The sequence below is a fragment of the Mycteria americana genome, chromosome 20 (genome assembly GCF_035582795.1).
Source record: "Mycteria americana isolate JAX WOST 10 ecotype Jacksonville Zoo and Gardens chromosome 20, USCA_MyAme_1.0, whole genome shotgun sequence".
Taxonomy (NCBI): domain Eukaryota; kingdom Metazoa; phylum Chordata; class Aves; order Ciconiiformes; family Ciconiidae; genus Mycteria; species Mycteria americana.
This window is the reverse complement of record NC_134384.1, coordinates 933,610-947,205: the sequence shown is the minus strand read 5'-3', so window position 1 is coordinate 947,205 and position 13,596 is coordinate 933,610. Positions and strand designations below refer to the sequence as shown.

The 13,596-nt window shown below is 42.3% G+C and overlaps 1 protein-coding gene and 1 long non-coding RNA gene across 3 annotated transcripts; one reads left to right on the top strand and one right to left on the bottom strand.

The window, feature by feature from the left end:
* Positions 1 to 223: 223 nt before the first annotated feature.
* On the top strand, positions 224 to 11,710 carry CAPZA1 (capping actin protein of muscle Z-line subunit alpha 1). The gene is made up of 10 exons (XM_075521872.1): positions 224 to 365; positions 5,096 to 5,159; positions 5,417 to 5,468; positions 6,313 to 6,376; positions 7,631 to 7,837; positions 8,253 to 8,332; positions 8,744 to 8,822; positions 9,320 to 9,391; positions 10,041 to 10,103; positions 10,681 to 11,710. Exons 1-10 carry the CDS (start codon positions 327 to 329, stop codon positions 10,819 to 10,821), a joined length of 861 nt encoding a protein of 286 aa, XP_075377987.1. The 5' UTR covers positions 224 to 326; the 3' UTR covers positions 10,822 to 11,710.
* Positions 1,323 to 5,501, bottom strand: LOC142419182 (uncharacterized). Of its 2 annotated transcripts, none has more exons than XR_012778505.1 (3): positions 5,397 to 5,501; positions 4,256 to 4,718; positions 1,323 to 1,868 (listed from the first exon to the last, which is right to left on the bottom strand). It is a non-coding gene; the product is annotated as an uncharacterized LOC142419182 (long non-coding RNA). The 2 variants fall into 2 exon arrangements; XR_012778506.1 differs by lacking the exon at positions 1,323 to 1,868 and adding an exon at positions 3,269 to 3,819.
* Positions 11,711 to 13,596: the final 1,886 nt, after the last annotated feature.

The following is a 13,596-nucleotide window of genomic DNA, read 5'->3' as shown; positions in this document are numbered from 1 at the left end:
GCCCGGGGGGCTCCGCCAGCGCGGGCAGCCCGCTCCCCGAGCCCATCACCGCTCCCTCGCCGGCGGGGCGCGGCCCGAACGTCCCCCCCCCACGCCGCGGCCCGGGAGCCCCGAAGGTCCCCGCGTCGTCCCCGGCCGCTGCGGCCCCACCGGCGCGGTCCTCCCCGTCCGGGCGGGCCCGCCCGCTCCTACAATGGCCGCCGCGCGGCGTCTGCCCGCAGCCAACATGGCGCCGACCGCGCTTCCGGCCCAGCCCAGCGGCGGCGCCCAGTCCGCCGCTCCCGGCATGCTCCGCGTGGGGTCGGGCCGGGCCCAGAGCTGCCAAAATGGCCGACTTCGAGGACCGGGTGTCGGATGAGGAGAAGGTAGGGAGGGGAGCGTCCCTCCGCGGCGGGCCGGCACCGCTGCCCCCGCAGCACCCGCGGGAGGGCAGCGGGCGGGGGGTGGCGGGGAGGCTCACCCGGTGCCGGCGGGGCCGTCTGCGGCCTGGCCTCGCCTCCCACTGCCTCGGGGCGGGCGGGCCCCCGAGCCCGGCCCGGCCGCCGCTGCCCGGGTGAGAGGCCGGCCGGCCAGGAATCAGCGGTTACTTATCAGCGCAGCGCTTTGCATTTCGATTTCCTTATTGCCTGGGTGCAGCTGAGGTGCCTCGGCGCCTCTTTGTGCATGAAAATACATTTTCTGCTTTTCGGCTTTCTTTTCCCAGGTCCACAAAGTTAGCAGCGTCTTTGAAAGGTGCCGTGAAACCTGTTCAGTTCCAAAATACCTTTAGAGCGTGTTTTCACGTTTTCTGCTTGCCCCAGCTGCTGACAGTAACTTTGATATAGATCCTACAAATTATACTGGGTGGAAGGGACTAAGCAGGAGCAGACAAAGCAATATTTTATTTTAGGAAATGGAGAAATGAATGGATTGTTCCTCTTGTGTAGGAATGTGGAAAAATGACAGTCTTACAAGCAGCACTGACGTTCATGTAACAAATTAACACGTAGCCTTTTCTGCAAGTCTATAGACACTAGTTACCTACAAAGGGTACTTAAAAAATCCACCGCTACTCCTCCTTACATCATAAAAATATTACATGTAGCTTTTTGCTTTGTTCTTTAACGTTCTGAAGTGGGGCTTTAAGGCTCATAGATCTTCAAGGATCCTAAAGTTTGGAGCCTGCTTTCATTTTTCCCTTAAACTGCCAATTTCAGTTTCATTACAGTGACGGGCATTGTGAAACAAGCAGATAGAGCTTTAAAGAATCCTTTAGTTAATATTTTAGATCACATGAGCATTGTTTGAAATGAGTATTCCAGAACAGAATTCGTACGGTCTTTAGCACATTACTGAAATCTATCCAATGCCGTATAAAATGTTTTACTCTATGTCATTTGACTGAATTTCATTTGAGCTCCTAAAATCAAAGGCATTGTCACATTTAATGTGAAAATTAAAAGAAAAGTAAAGCCTTATCACATGGGGGTTATGGTGGTACAGGTCTGAGAACGAAGGAGGTAAAGTTACCTTTGGTAATCTAGCAAGCCCTTAACAGAGCTGGAAGGAGAACTGGGGTCCCTGTTTGCAGGCTACACCTAGGTCTGGGAATGAGCATCAGTGCTGCAAGAACCTGGGGTCACTAGGCGTTTTTCTCCCCCTCCCACTGCATTCACCTGAAGTCTCCAGTTCTTTCAGAACACTTGTCCTTCAAGAAGAGGCCCTTCAGAACTATGCGTGCCCAAGTATTTTGTTTGGTGGAGTAGAGGGGATTTTGCTTGAAATTGGAGCCTACGTTCTACTTCATGTCCCGGCTCAGGCAATCTCTATTCAATTTAAAGTAGCTCCATGCCTAGCACAGGTAGAAGAGGATAATCTTAAGCGAGGATCTGAAAAAGAAACATGCAGCAAAGATTTACTATAGTATCCATTTTATAACCATTCAGATAGGTCTAGAACTTTTATAGATGTTTCCTTTTTCAAGTCTGAGTTTACCAGTCCTTTACAATAAAGCAAAGAAACAAAAAAAATCAATAGAGCAACAAAATTAATTCATTCCATCCCCCCAAGCCTCACTTCTTTATTCTCTATAGGCATATCTTAGGTAAGCTAAGGGATTCATTTTAGCTTAAGGTCTACTGCAACGTACCCTATTGTCTACTTAAGTTCATTCTGCTGCCATTTTGCCAGCTTAAACTAATGGTTGAGCAGCTCCCCTCTCAGACACTTGCCCCATTTTAGAAACGGGAAGTTCGTTTTGCTAGCGTACTGCGAGCTACCTGAAATGGCAGTGATGGCCAGGAAGTAGGTCGGTTTGCAGAAAGTCTTATTTTTGTGCTTCTGCAAATGAACATCCTGCCAATGTGCTGACACGACTTTGAAACAAGTCAACTCTAAAAACGAACAGCGATTCAAATGCTTGACATTTAGAATTAATTACTCTTTAGCCTGTTTCCTGCACTGCACTCCTGATTTCAATAGTTTGGCTCTTCACTTGCAGTGTTTGCTTTGTTTATGGCTGTTTTTTTGATAACATTTGATTGAAATGCAGAGTCCTTTCTGCGTCGATTTAATTTTGTTCATCCTTCCATGTGGAAGAATTTGTGGAAGACTGCAAAAATCTCTCCTGTAATACTTGTTTTTTTCACAAGGATCTGTTTATGAGAATCCATTGATCTAAAAGTCAACCTATTAAAACAGTCATCCCTTTATGAGGGTTCCCATGTACAGTACAATTCTGCAGCCACAACATTGTTGCGTGAATTTGTAAGATACTAAATCTTATGGCTTTTTAGGGGCCTTATTTTTCCATATGTTGAATCTGTTCATCTGGGGAGTTAATTTGCAGGATGTATTCTAGTGCAATCCTCCCACTGAAAGACATCATGGCACGAAGGGTACATATTTGTAAGCGCTCTAGCACAGTCTGGTATGCCTGTACTAGTGCTTACACTTGCGCTTTCTCAGAAGAGCGCATGGTGTCATTTCAGAAGTCTTTCAGCCATTCAGGGCTGGCTCTCAGCAAAGTCACAGAGGATGTAAAGCAGCAGTGTCCCTCAATTACCGATAGGTTATCTTCGTATCCATCCAAGTTCCTGATAGTGAAATCTAACAAGATTATGGCAGCAATGTGTCCTAATTACAGTTCTTTAAATAGTGAAAATTTTCAGACAGAGCTACATTTTTAGGATTGCTGTATACTTACCAACCTTACCTAAAAATCAGAAAATTAGGAGAAAATGGTTTGACATTCTGTAGTGTATTGATTACACGTTACAGACTTTTTAGTTTTTCATTTATATTGCATAATTATTTAAGGCATAGAGAACATATGTATATTTTTTAAATAGATGCTAATTTGGAAAATGATCTATTTTTATCTGCAGCTCAGTCCAGTTAAGGCAGAGTTGTTACTTGATACTGTTGGAATAAGGTAGTATACCGTTTGTTTGGAAAGGTGTTTATTTCCTTTCACGGCTTGCTTTAAATCATTGTGCGACAAACAATACAAACAACAATTTCTAATTAAAACAAGGAAGACTGTTGAGAGAAGCAAGATATTTCCAGCTCTGGCAATAATTCAGCTGAAGTAGTTGGATATACACACACTCCTTTGTTTTAATGCTCAAAATGAAAAGTAGAAAAAGTAATCAGAGTTGTAATGAGCACTGTTCTGCAGTCATCTCCAATAAATGTCTAGTTGAGCAAGAGAGGCTTATTGCACAGCTTTGTTAGCTGTGCTTATTGGAAATGTGACGTTTTTATTATTCTAAGGGAGAGGTTTAATTTTGTGACATTTCCTGTTTCAAGTCTTCCAAGATGATTCTATTCCCTTTGGTCCTGTAAAAACCATAAAAGGTTTGATTATGAAAACCATAAACTCTTACTAATTTCAAGAGAGTCAATACCTAGACCACCTAAATTCTAACAATCCAAGATGTGTATATTGAATTTCAGAACATAGTGCAGTTTTATTACTTTTTGGAATAGAATGGGTTTTTCTTTTCCAGCTTCAAAGTTTGCAGACATTCAGGTATTTTTCCTTACACTTGGCCTTTTCAGTTATTTATTGTATCACTCACAGTTCCACATGCCTTAGTTCTTCCACTCCTGCGACACTTCATGTCTGGACTGCAGTACAGTTTCCAATAAAATACTACTTCAAGATAAGAGGAGTAGCATGCCACAGAATGGCACAGGTGGTGTGTCTACTGCTCAGGGTTAAAAGTGACCAGGGCAGCATTAGAGGATCAAGGGGAAAAAGAAAAAAAATCACCTGCTGAAGTTTGGATGGTTTCATTTGGAGCCTCTGTCTGACTTCTCAGGTTCATTTTGGCACTTCCCATCACCTCCCCCATTTCTGTCAGCTCCCAGCTTTTTACCTTGTATCTCCATACCCCTTCTGCACTCTGAGCACATCAGCAGCTTTTCAAAGTCCATGAGGCATAATTAACTCTGGAAGCAGTCCCATGGTAGTTGATGTAATTGATTTACTGCTCCATTTCTAGAGGGATCAACCTCTCATCCTTCACATGCTGTTTGCTGTGAAGCAGTGGCATCTCCTTCAGCCAGTCATCAGCAACAAACAAGTTGCATCACAGGGAAGCACAGTATCTTGCAATCTGTCAGACACTCCTTAGCTGTGTGGTTGTGCTGTAGATTACCATCTAGTTACAGTGTCACTTTTACTGCAGTGGTTTCTTATTCTTTATATACCTTGGGATTTAGATTTCTGATTACTAGCAAGGATCAGGAAAAAACATTGTTTAAGAATGTCATCAAGAAGAGTGGCTAGCCAGCATTCATAGTCTTTAAATAGGTTAGTACTATGCAGGCCGACAGTTCACATTTTTACAGGTGCCCATGTGAAGTTTGTACTTCTTCCTGAATACACTTGGAATTCTTCTGTTTGGTTACACTGAAAAAAATCTGGTCTTACAAGACTGACTATTTCCATTTTGACAATGCATGCCTAGATTTCTCCCTAAATCTGGCACTTCCTATCACTGTCGGAGTTGGTTTTGTTGGTGAATTGCTTCAGTGTAGGTTGCAGTATGTATGAACTCAGTAAATTATCTTTTGTCTTTAGTTTAATTACTTTTCTGCTTCATTGTAGGTGCGTATAGCTGCAAAATTCATCACTCATGCACCCCCTGGAGAATTCAATGAAGTATTCAATGGTAAGTAAGGAAAAGTGATTGGTGGTGTTTTCTTCACATTTCATCTATTGTAACAGCCTAGGGCTGCATCACAACATACTGCTTTTAAGGTTAAGAAGTGGTGAGGGAAAAGCATGCTGTCGTTCTGTGACTGCATATGCTTAATGAAATGATTTAGTCATTTTAATGTTTGCATTTGTACAGTTGAAATTGAAATGCATAAAGAGAAACATTTGATCAAAAAATCCAATAACCTACCTGAACACTCTCTTCTCCAGATGTCCGGTTATTGCTTAACAATGACAATCTTCTCAGGGAAGGAGCAGCACAGTAAGTACTAGTATTTCAAACACAAGTCAAATTACCACCAGAGATGCATATGTTTTCTTACACCCATCTTTTTGCGACAAAGCAAGCCATTTGTTGTATTGAGAGCAATCTTCTGTAATTCCTAATCCCCCCAACAAAATACATAATGGAAAGCATGGGTGATTCTTTTTAAAAGCCCTAAATTGGAATTTGTGCTGTAGAGGCTGTATAAAACTGACAGGAAGGCACTCTGCCAAAAAGTGCAGGAGCAGCAGCAGGAATGTCTGATCTTGTTGAAGCATGATTTGTAAAGCAAGTGAAGCCTGAAATACTGAGTAATCCTGAGCCGAAGTTTAGAAAAAGAGCTGCCCTCAAAAAAAAAAGCTTTCAAAATATCTTGTTTACTTGCACAGTCTCATCAGACGGTGCTTAAAGGTTATGCATACAAGCTTTTTGATGCTAAGATTTTACTTCAAGCTAGGTGACATGTCAGTCAGCAGGTCTCTACGTAAGAAAATTGTTGTAAACATTAGTCTACTCGTTTGTTTACCTTGCTGCTGTCTAAATTGTAGCTGGGGTGTTCCTGTTTTGCCCTGGCTTGCTCATATTGCCCCAGGCTGCCTGCTGTTCTACTTTTGAACTCTGTACTTTCCTGGTCATCACTAAATAAACCTGGCTTTAGACCTGGGTTTTTATAGTTATAATCAATGAAAGGTATTGAAAAATCCTTTAAGGGTGCTCGTGTGTATTATTTGCCAAATTAAATTGATATTTTCTGTAATATAAATCACACCATGTACTTATTCTTGAGTCAAAATAAATGTGCACGTACAGCTAAAGTTCATGTTCTTTTAATTCTTAACAGCGCATTTGCACAGTATAACATGGATCAGTTCACTCCAGTGAAGATAGAAGGGTATGATGATCAGGTAAGAGAACACTTTTTACACTTGAGGTTTGTTATTAGTGCACTGTGCAAAAACAATAAAAATGTTGTTTCATCAAGATGTTGACTAGTTTTATTCTACTCACAAGTTATCACCTCTCCTCCTTCCCCCACGCATCATTATATTACCAAACTTCTGTTCTTATAGAAGAAGCATAGGTGAAGTGTTCTCTTAAAGTATTGTCTGATACTACTTATTAACTCCAATTCATTGTTCCTTAAGTAAAGTTCCATGCTGAAGTCACTGGAATTCTACTTAGAGTATGAATGATTAAAGATTACTGTTTATTTAAAGCTCACTTACAAATTCTTATGTTGCTACCTGCTTACAGTTCCTACTGACAATTGGTAGTAGATCCTTAATAGGTTGGGGTTTTTTTTCATTTTCTGCATTTTTAATCCATTCCTAGCTACCCTAAAAAGCATATTGTATCTTTGATTATACCAATCTAATACTATCCAGTCTATGCCAGCAAAACAATTTTTTTTTTTTTTTTTTTTGAGAACAAGAAGCAAGTCCTACAGAAGATAGAGAGCTGGCCTGACCATCTGGCCTGTTCTCTGAGCCAAGTACTGACCTAGCTTTTCTGGTGTCCCAGATACGTCCATGGGAGGCAGATATTTTTAAGAGGGCTGTCCATAGAAGTAGCTTTGACAAGAGAAAGTTACAGTACAACCTGCAAAAAAAAAAAAGTCAGTGTTTGGGAAGCCAGAGAATGACAGTGAATAAGACAAAGGAGAGGGGAGGTACAGTGCTGCTTTGCTGGGTACTTTAGTTTGTGTATTAGAAGTAGCCACATCTATATACCCTTCTTGACCAGAAGGAGAGCTATTGCAACATGGAACATGACAATAAATGGTAAAGTCCAGAGTAAAATTCTTAGTTTCCTTTAGAAATGGGGAAGGAAAATAGCAAAAATAACTTTAAAAGCAAACCCACCTGTTTGTATTGTAAGGATGCCCAACTTTAAGCTAAATATATACGTTATTATAATAGAGCCATTTCTGGGACAGAAGACTAAGTGCAGTATTACTGTGAAGAGCTGAGAGTTTACCTACAGCCTCACTACAACTACTCTTAGTTGAAATTATTACTGAAAATCCTTGTTTCATTATGTGATATTATAGCTCAATTAAAGAATCTGTTGAAACATTGATATCTATTCAAATAGGGAAAAATGCAGAACAGCACATCTACAGCAGCATAAGTGTATCTTAATTTCAACTTCTTTTACAGGTCTTAATCACAGAACATGGTGATCTGGGCAATGGCAGATTTTTAGACCCAAGAAACAAACTTTCTTTTAAGTTTGATCATTTAAGGAAAGAAGCAAGTGACCCGCAGCCTGAGGACACAGAATCAGCTTTAAAACAATGGAGAGATGCCTGTGACAGTGCATTGAGAGCTTATGTGAAAGATCATTACCCCAATGGCTTCTGTACTGTTGAGTATCCGTCTTGTTTCACTGAAAGTTCATTGCTCCGTGTCAGTCAGTACCTTGAGTGGACTTTGTGCTGGGCAGTGCTGTTTGAATTCTCCATCCTCACTAGCATTTTTGCTAACTTTGGAATAACGAGTTCCAAAGAGGGTGCAAATATCTTGGTGTGTACACAGTGGTAAAGTAGTATTAGCCTTACTTTTCATAGTCATGACTGCCAAGCACCTTAAAACCTGCAGTTAATGAAAAGGAGGCCTTATGTGCACACATGTGCAAATGGAGGTGTTGGACAATGTAACTGGTGGTACATGTTCCCAGTGAGATACCACAATAGCAAGGCTCCACAATGCTGCCAAGAACAGAAATTAAGAATGGCTTTCCTCAGCTCTTGGGCCTTTTTAACTCTTTTTCTAAATACAGGTTTACGGTAAATCTATAGATGGGCAGCAGACAATTATTGCCTGTATTGAGAGCCACCAGTTCCAGCCCAAAAACTTCTGGTAAGACTATTTCAACATAGTGTATTTTCTTCCTTTACTAGTCCTCAAACAAACCCATCCTCTGTGTCTTCTGACACAGTCTGAAGGGCAAGTAGTCTTGGGCTTCCCAAGAAGTTCTGCTTCTCATTCTGTAGTCTGTTTTCCTTGCCGCCCCCTTGGCACTTTGCTAAAGCCTTGATAGCAGAGCTAGATAGATACCCCCTTACATCTTCCAGAGCATGAGTACGCTGGAGCTAGTCTGTACTGAAGCTGCATTGTATTCAGCTGTGCAGAAATTTAATCCAATGCCACGTAAGGCACTGTAATATGGGTCATAAGATGACAGCAGAAACAACTTGCCCGTGTTAATTTGGTTCTTTTTGTTGTTAGAGCTTTTTGGAAATACAGTTTTCATGCTTTGCTTGTTTTTAGGAATGGTCGTTGGAGATCAGAATGGAAGTTTACCATCACACCACCAACAGCTCAAGTGGCTGCAGTGCTCAAGATCCAGGTGAGTTACTTTTTCTGGCAATAACGGGAGAAGCTGCATTGTGCTTCTCTTAGACTAATGCATTCGACTCAGAAGGAGATGCTGAAATACAGCAGAGATGTCCTTCTCAAGTCAAGATGCTATTAAACTATACAATTCAAGAAATTAATTCTTAAAACTAGTGTTTCAGACATTGTCTACAGTCTGGCCTGTGGTTTATTATATAGCATTACCCTATATGCCTCCAAGTCTGCTTCACTTTATAGGGCTAAAACCTATACCATGAATTCTTTTGTAATTGCTCTTATTTCAACTCTAGGCGTTTACTGCATTAACATAATCTTGAACAGTCTTGACAAAGAATGAAACCTTTTAGAAAACCCATCCTGCTTTTAGTCTCCACGTAAGCAGAGAAGACTGGCACAACAATGCTGTTGTGCCATTCTGGTAGCATTTGGGGGCTCGAGGGATTATAAAATGAGTGTTAATGATAACCTGCATTTTGTCTCTTTGCTCAGGTTCATTATTATGAAGATGGCAACGTTCAACTGGTTAGTCATAAAGATATCCAGGACTCTGTACAGGTTTCAGTAAGTATGCTAGAAGACTTTTGTGATAAAGCAACTATTTTATTTCTTAAACTGTCGTGAAGCGTACACTTCTGTGACTACATTCTCTTGACTTTAAAGTAATGTAATTTTAGGGTGACTAGTCAATGTAGTTGTAGTGTTTGGAGTTACACAGGAAACCCAGAGTCTCAATTGCTTAAAGTTAGACTGTATTAGAAAGTACAGTCTCTATTGGAAAGCTTATCTTACGAGTTTCAGTTAAAGAGGGCAGAATATGCGTTTCTATCTGTATGCAAGGGAAACAAACAGAGCAGTGGACTGAGGGAAGATAAGTCCTGTAGTACAGTAGAGGGAGCAAGTCACAGAATCTCTAATCTATACCATGAAGGTCTACTTCCCTTTTGCTCACTAGGGTGCAGTCCTGTTTCAGTTTGGAGCACAGGCTCGGTAATACCTCTATCTCAAGCCTCACCGAGACATCCGTAGTGAGTGAAAGGAACCCAGCTACAAACATGAGGTGGAAGCTGCTGATGTTATCCATTTCATCTATACGCAGCCTATCATTTGAGAAGAAATCTGTTGTGTTTTAAGAAATCTGGTTTTTTTTCTGTTTTAAGAAATCTGTTTTAAGTTGCTCTTAAACTATAAAAATGTATTTTTCTCCTTGTAGAGTGATGTCCAGACAGCTAAGGAATTTATTAAGATAATAGAAAACGCAGAAAACGAGTACCAGGTAAGATCAGTGGTTGTTAAATAAATATGATGGAATCATATCAGTCTCCATTTACAGTTAATGGAAACATGGAAAAGTGACCTCTAATTCTGTTTCTGGCTGAGTCTGGTATTGACTATAAGAATTACTTAGAAAAGGGCAGTAGTATTTGTTTAAAGAATATAGTCGTAAAGCTATGTGTAATTAATAATCAAGTCTGCTGTATAGTTATTTTAAAGGGTTACAAATGATGCCTGGAACAAGCGTGGAAGGGGAGTGGGTGAGTCTAAATGTTTTCCTCTGTTAAAGTTAAAAATACTGAAGAGGAAATGTGTGTGACAGCTTTTTACGTTGTCCCAGCCTGTGTGCAAGGAGACTCAACATAGATAGGTCAGTGAAACACCTAAGGAGACACTGCTACATTCACAGGGGAGTTTAATAGAAACGCTTTTACTTGCACACACACTGGTGACTGCGTTATTAATTTAGTTAATAGTGTGCCTTTGCCTTGTAGAAAGGGTTTTGTGGCTTTAACACCGAGTCACGCTTTTTCAGAGTAGCGTATTACTGCTGTAACTGAATCTGCTTGCCATTGCAGACAGCAATCAGTGAGAACTACCAGACTATGTCAGACACCACTTTCAAAGCCTTACGCCGGCAGCTACCTGTCACCCGCACCAAGATCGACTGGAACAAAATCCTCAGCTACAAGATTGGCAAAGAAATGCAAAATGCTTAATGCGGAATTAAGGAGATTTATGAAATGTTTGTGTGCAAAAAACAAATGTGGTCCTATGCCAAGTAGATGGTTTCTAAACCAGTGCAGCATTTTTCTAGGGCTTTCAAAGTTAACAGGTTTTCTAGCCTCAGAGCGAGCTGTGGAACAAATAGCGTCGTCTTTGTGTTTTGTGTTTCCTGCCGCATAAGTTTCCTGTTGTGACTGCATTTACTGATAGGTCATTTTAATTAAGCCACATTCATGGTTCAGGAGCATAGCTCTTTTCAATCACTGATTGTACTGGTTGGAAAACTTCCTAGCTGGAAAAGCCCTATTATAAATACAGCTGAGGGTGCAGAGCATTCCCTTCACCCATATACAGCACTCCAGGTACTCCAGTAAGTTTGTCAAATCTGCCAACAGCTCAAGGCGCTATGCTGCAAGATAGAATAAATGCAAAAGACAGTAAGTCCTCATGTATCCTTATTACTGACCTCCACAAAGCAAAAAGCCTGCAGGCTTAGATTTTACTATATAAAATGAGTTTACAAGATCCTTTACAGAAATCCCTACGCAGCCAGCTCTTCCAGGGACATAATGTATTGGGGTTTTTTTTAATCTGAAGATTTGAGCCATGTTCCCTAAAAGTGAACATTTTTGCTCTCCCCTCCCTCATGTATGTACGGTTATCGGATGTCTGCATTTTTACAGAACTACAAGTTCCTGTGTTGAATCACTGCTGATCCACATAGGCTGGCTAGTGATTAAAAATGCAAATGTCTACAGAATAATAGGTATGTTGTGCTTTAATGCTTTGTGGCAGGTTCATAGAATTTGTATCACAGATGTATGGATGGATAGTGTACAAAATAAATAAACTTGCACCAAAGTGAGAGAAAAAACCTTTCCATTTTGTCTCAATTGTGGCCAGTTTCTTGTCATACTTAAAGGGGATTTTGGAATTAATCTCTTCATTGCTCTCTAAATGCTTGCTCTCTGTTACTTTGTTTTTCTGTAAAATCAAAAATAGCAGTCCTGCCAGTTTCTCTTAAGGGGAGGTTGAAGGGGCATGCATATGCCTTTCTCAGAACTCGGAACGTGGGTTCACTGCAAAATGAAACCCCTTTGGTGAACTCGCTTTGCTTTGTTTGCACTTGGTTATCACTGGGCCTTCTTGTAGGTTCTGGTTTTTAAACTGGCTAGTGTCTTCCTATTTTTAAATACACAAAGAAAGGGGTTGGGAAGATAGGGATGGGACTGCCTGTGCATTACGCTGCAGGTTTTGCACAGTAATACCACAAAATAAGCATGTCTATCCTTTGTGAGAAGTTTTGTCTAAATAAAATATATTTGTATTTGCTGTTGAGACTGACCATTCATCCGACAGGCATCCTCTGTATCAAATAGTCTAGCAGAAATACAGCAGTCTTTGTTTTAAAGCCATTTGTGTCTGTTCTTTCATGGTCTCACTTCCATTAGCTCCTGATGAAGGCAGGTCCTACAGGGAACAGCCTGAAAGCAGGGCTGGTATTGCTTGCAAACCCACAGGTGATGCTCCCGTCCTGGTACGCAGACCAGGGAACTGGAGGTCTAAGAACTTTCAAATTAAAGCAGTCACACAGCTCTAATGAAGCACTTCACCCCAGGGAAAACATAGCGGACAAGGTTATTCCGCTCATCATCTGTGTGTTACTGTAACGCCTACCTCACCTCTTCTGCTCAGCTTGCAAAACGCTAACTGCGTCCTGCGCCGGGTGCGCTGGACAGAGCAGGACTGTCTGCTGGAGGATTCGCGCGCCGCTGCGCACAGAGCTACTCAAGGACAGCGCTTCTGCCAGTGGGTGTTTGTAGGAAGGGCTTCCTCCCTGCCCGCAGCACCTAGGGGAGATGAAAGGTCTCGTGGAGGAGCACCTAAGGTGCTGCGGTCTGTGGCCGTGGTCCCATCCAGAGCAGCACTGCAGCAATTCCAAGAATGTGGAGCTGAAGTGGGGCCCAAGATAAGGCTGTGCACACAACAGAGCTTTTATCTGCCTCAAGGCTAGTCTTTTGCCGCTCCGGGTTAGTTACACCGTGAGTCACCGTCACTTGTTCCAGCCTTAAGACTGTTTCTATCTCTCTGTCCTTCTCCAAATCTTCAGCTAATCATCCTTTAGGCCCACTCATTCCCTGCCTGCCTCCTGGCCCTTCTCCCCCACCAGCCTTCTCTACAGCAGGCTCAGCTATCCCAGTCCTAGCTCCTTCCAGCTCCTATTTCTTCCTTGGAAACGCAACCCTTGGCTCTAAGCAAGTGCCAGCCCAGCAGCGACATGTGCCCAGAGGCATTCTAATCCTTAAAGCCATCGGCTATTGCCTGCTGGAGACCAGAGGCTTCAGCGGAGACTGAGGCCAGCTCCAGAGCAACGCGTATCTTGGGCTGGCTCTGTTGAGGAGTACAGAAGTCAAAGCCTGACTCCAGATGAATCACAGTGAGCAGGCCCTGCAGCTTACCTGAGCCAGGGAAGGCAAAGCCAGCCCAGCGCTGCAGGACGGGTCCTGCCAGCCCAGACAGCAGCTGGGCTACCCAGCTGCCCCCCATGGAAAGAGCTTTCCTATCTGTTTGCAAGATCAAAGCTCAAAGCTCCAGGACTCTGCCTGCAATACATGACAGGAAGACTTACGAGCAACTTCTCCAAAGGCAACACCCCCCATTTTTCAAGGCTCAGAGCCCTCCCACAACCTGCAAGGGGCCAACCCCCATCACAGTCTATCAGCTACCTCCAGACAGTCGCAGGTCATTAGCAGATCTTGGGTCAGAGG

What these genes read in the sequence shown, in the direction of transcription:
- CAPZA1 (XM_075521872.1), top strand. Translation starts at nt 327, where the DNA reads ATGGCCGACTTCGAGGACCGGGTGTCGGATGAGGAGAAG. An exon ending in GGGTGTCGGATGAGGAGAAG is followed by an intron (nt 366 to 5,095) that starts GTAGGGAGGGGA and finishes GCTTCATTGTAG; the next exon opens with GTGCGTATAGCTGCAAAATT. An exon ending in TTCCAGCCCAAAAACTTCTG is followed by an intron (nt 8,333 to 8,743) that starts GTAAGACTATTT and finishes GCTTGTTTTTAG; the next exon opens with GAATGGTCGTTGGAGATCAG.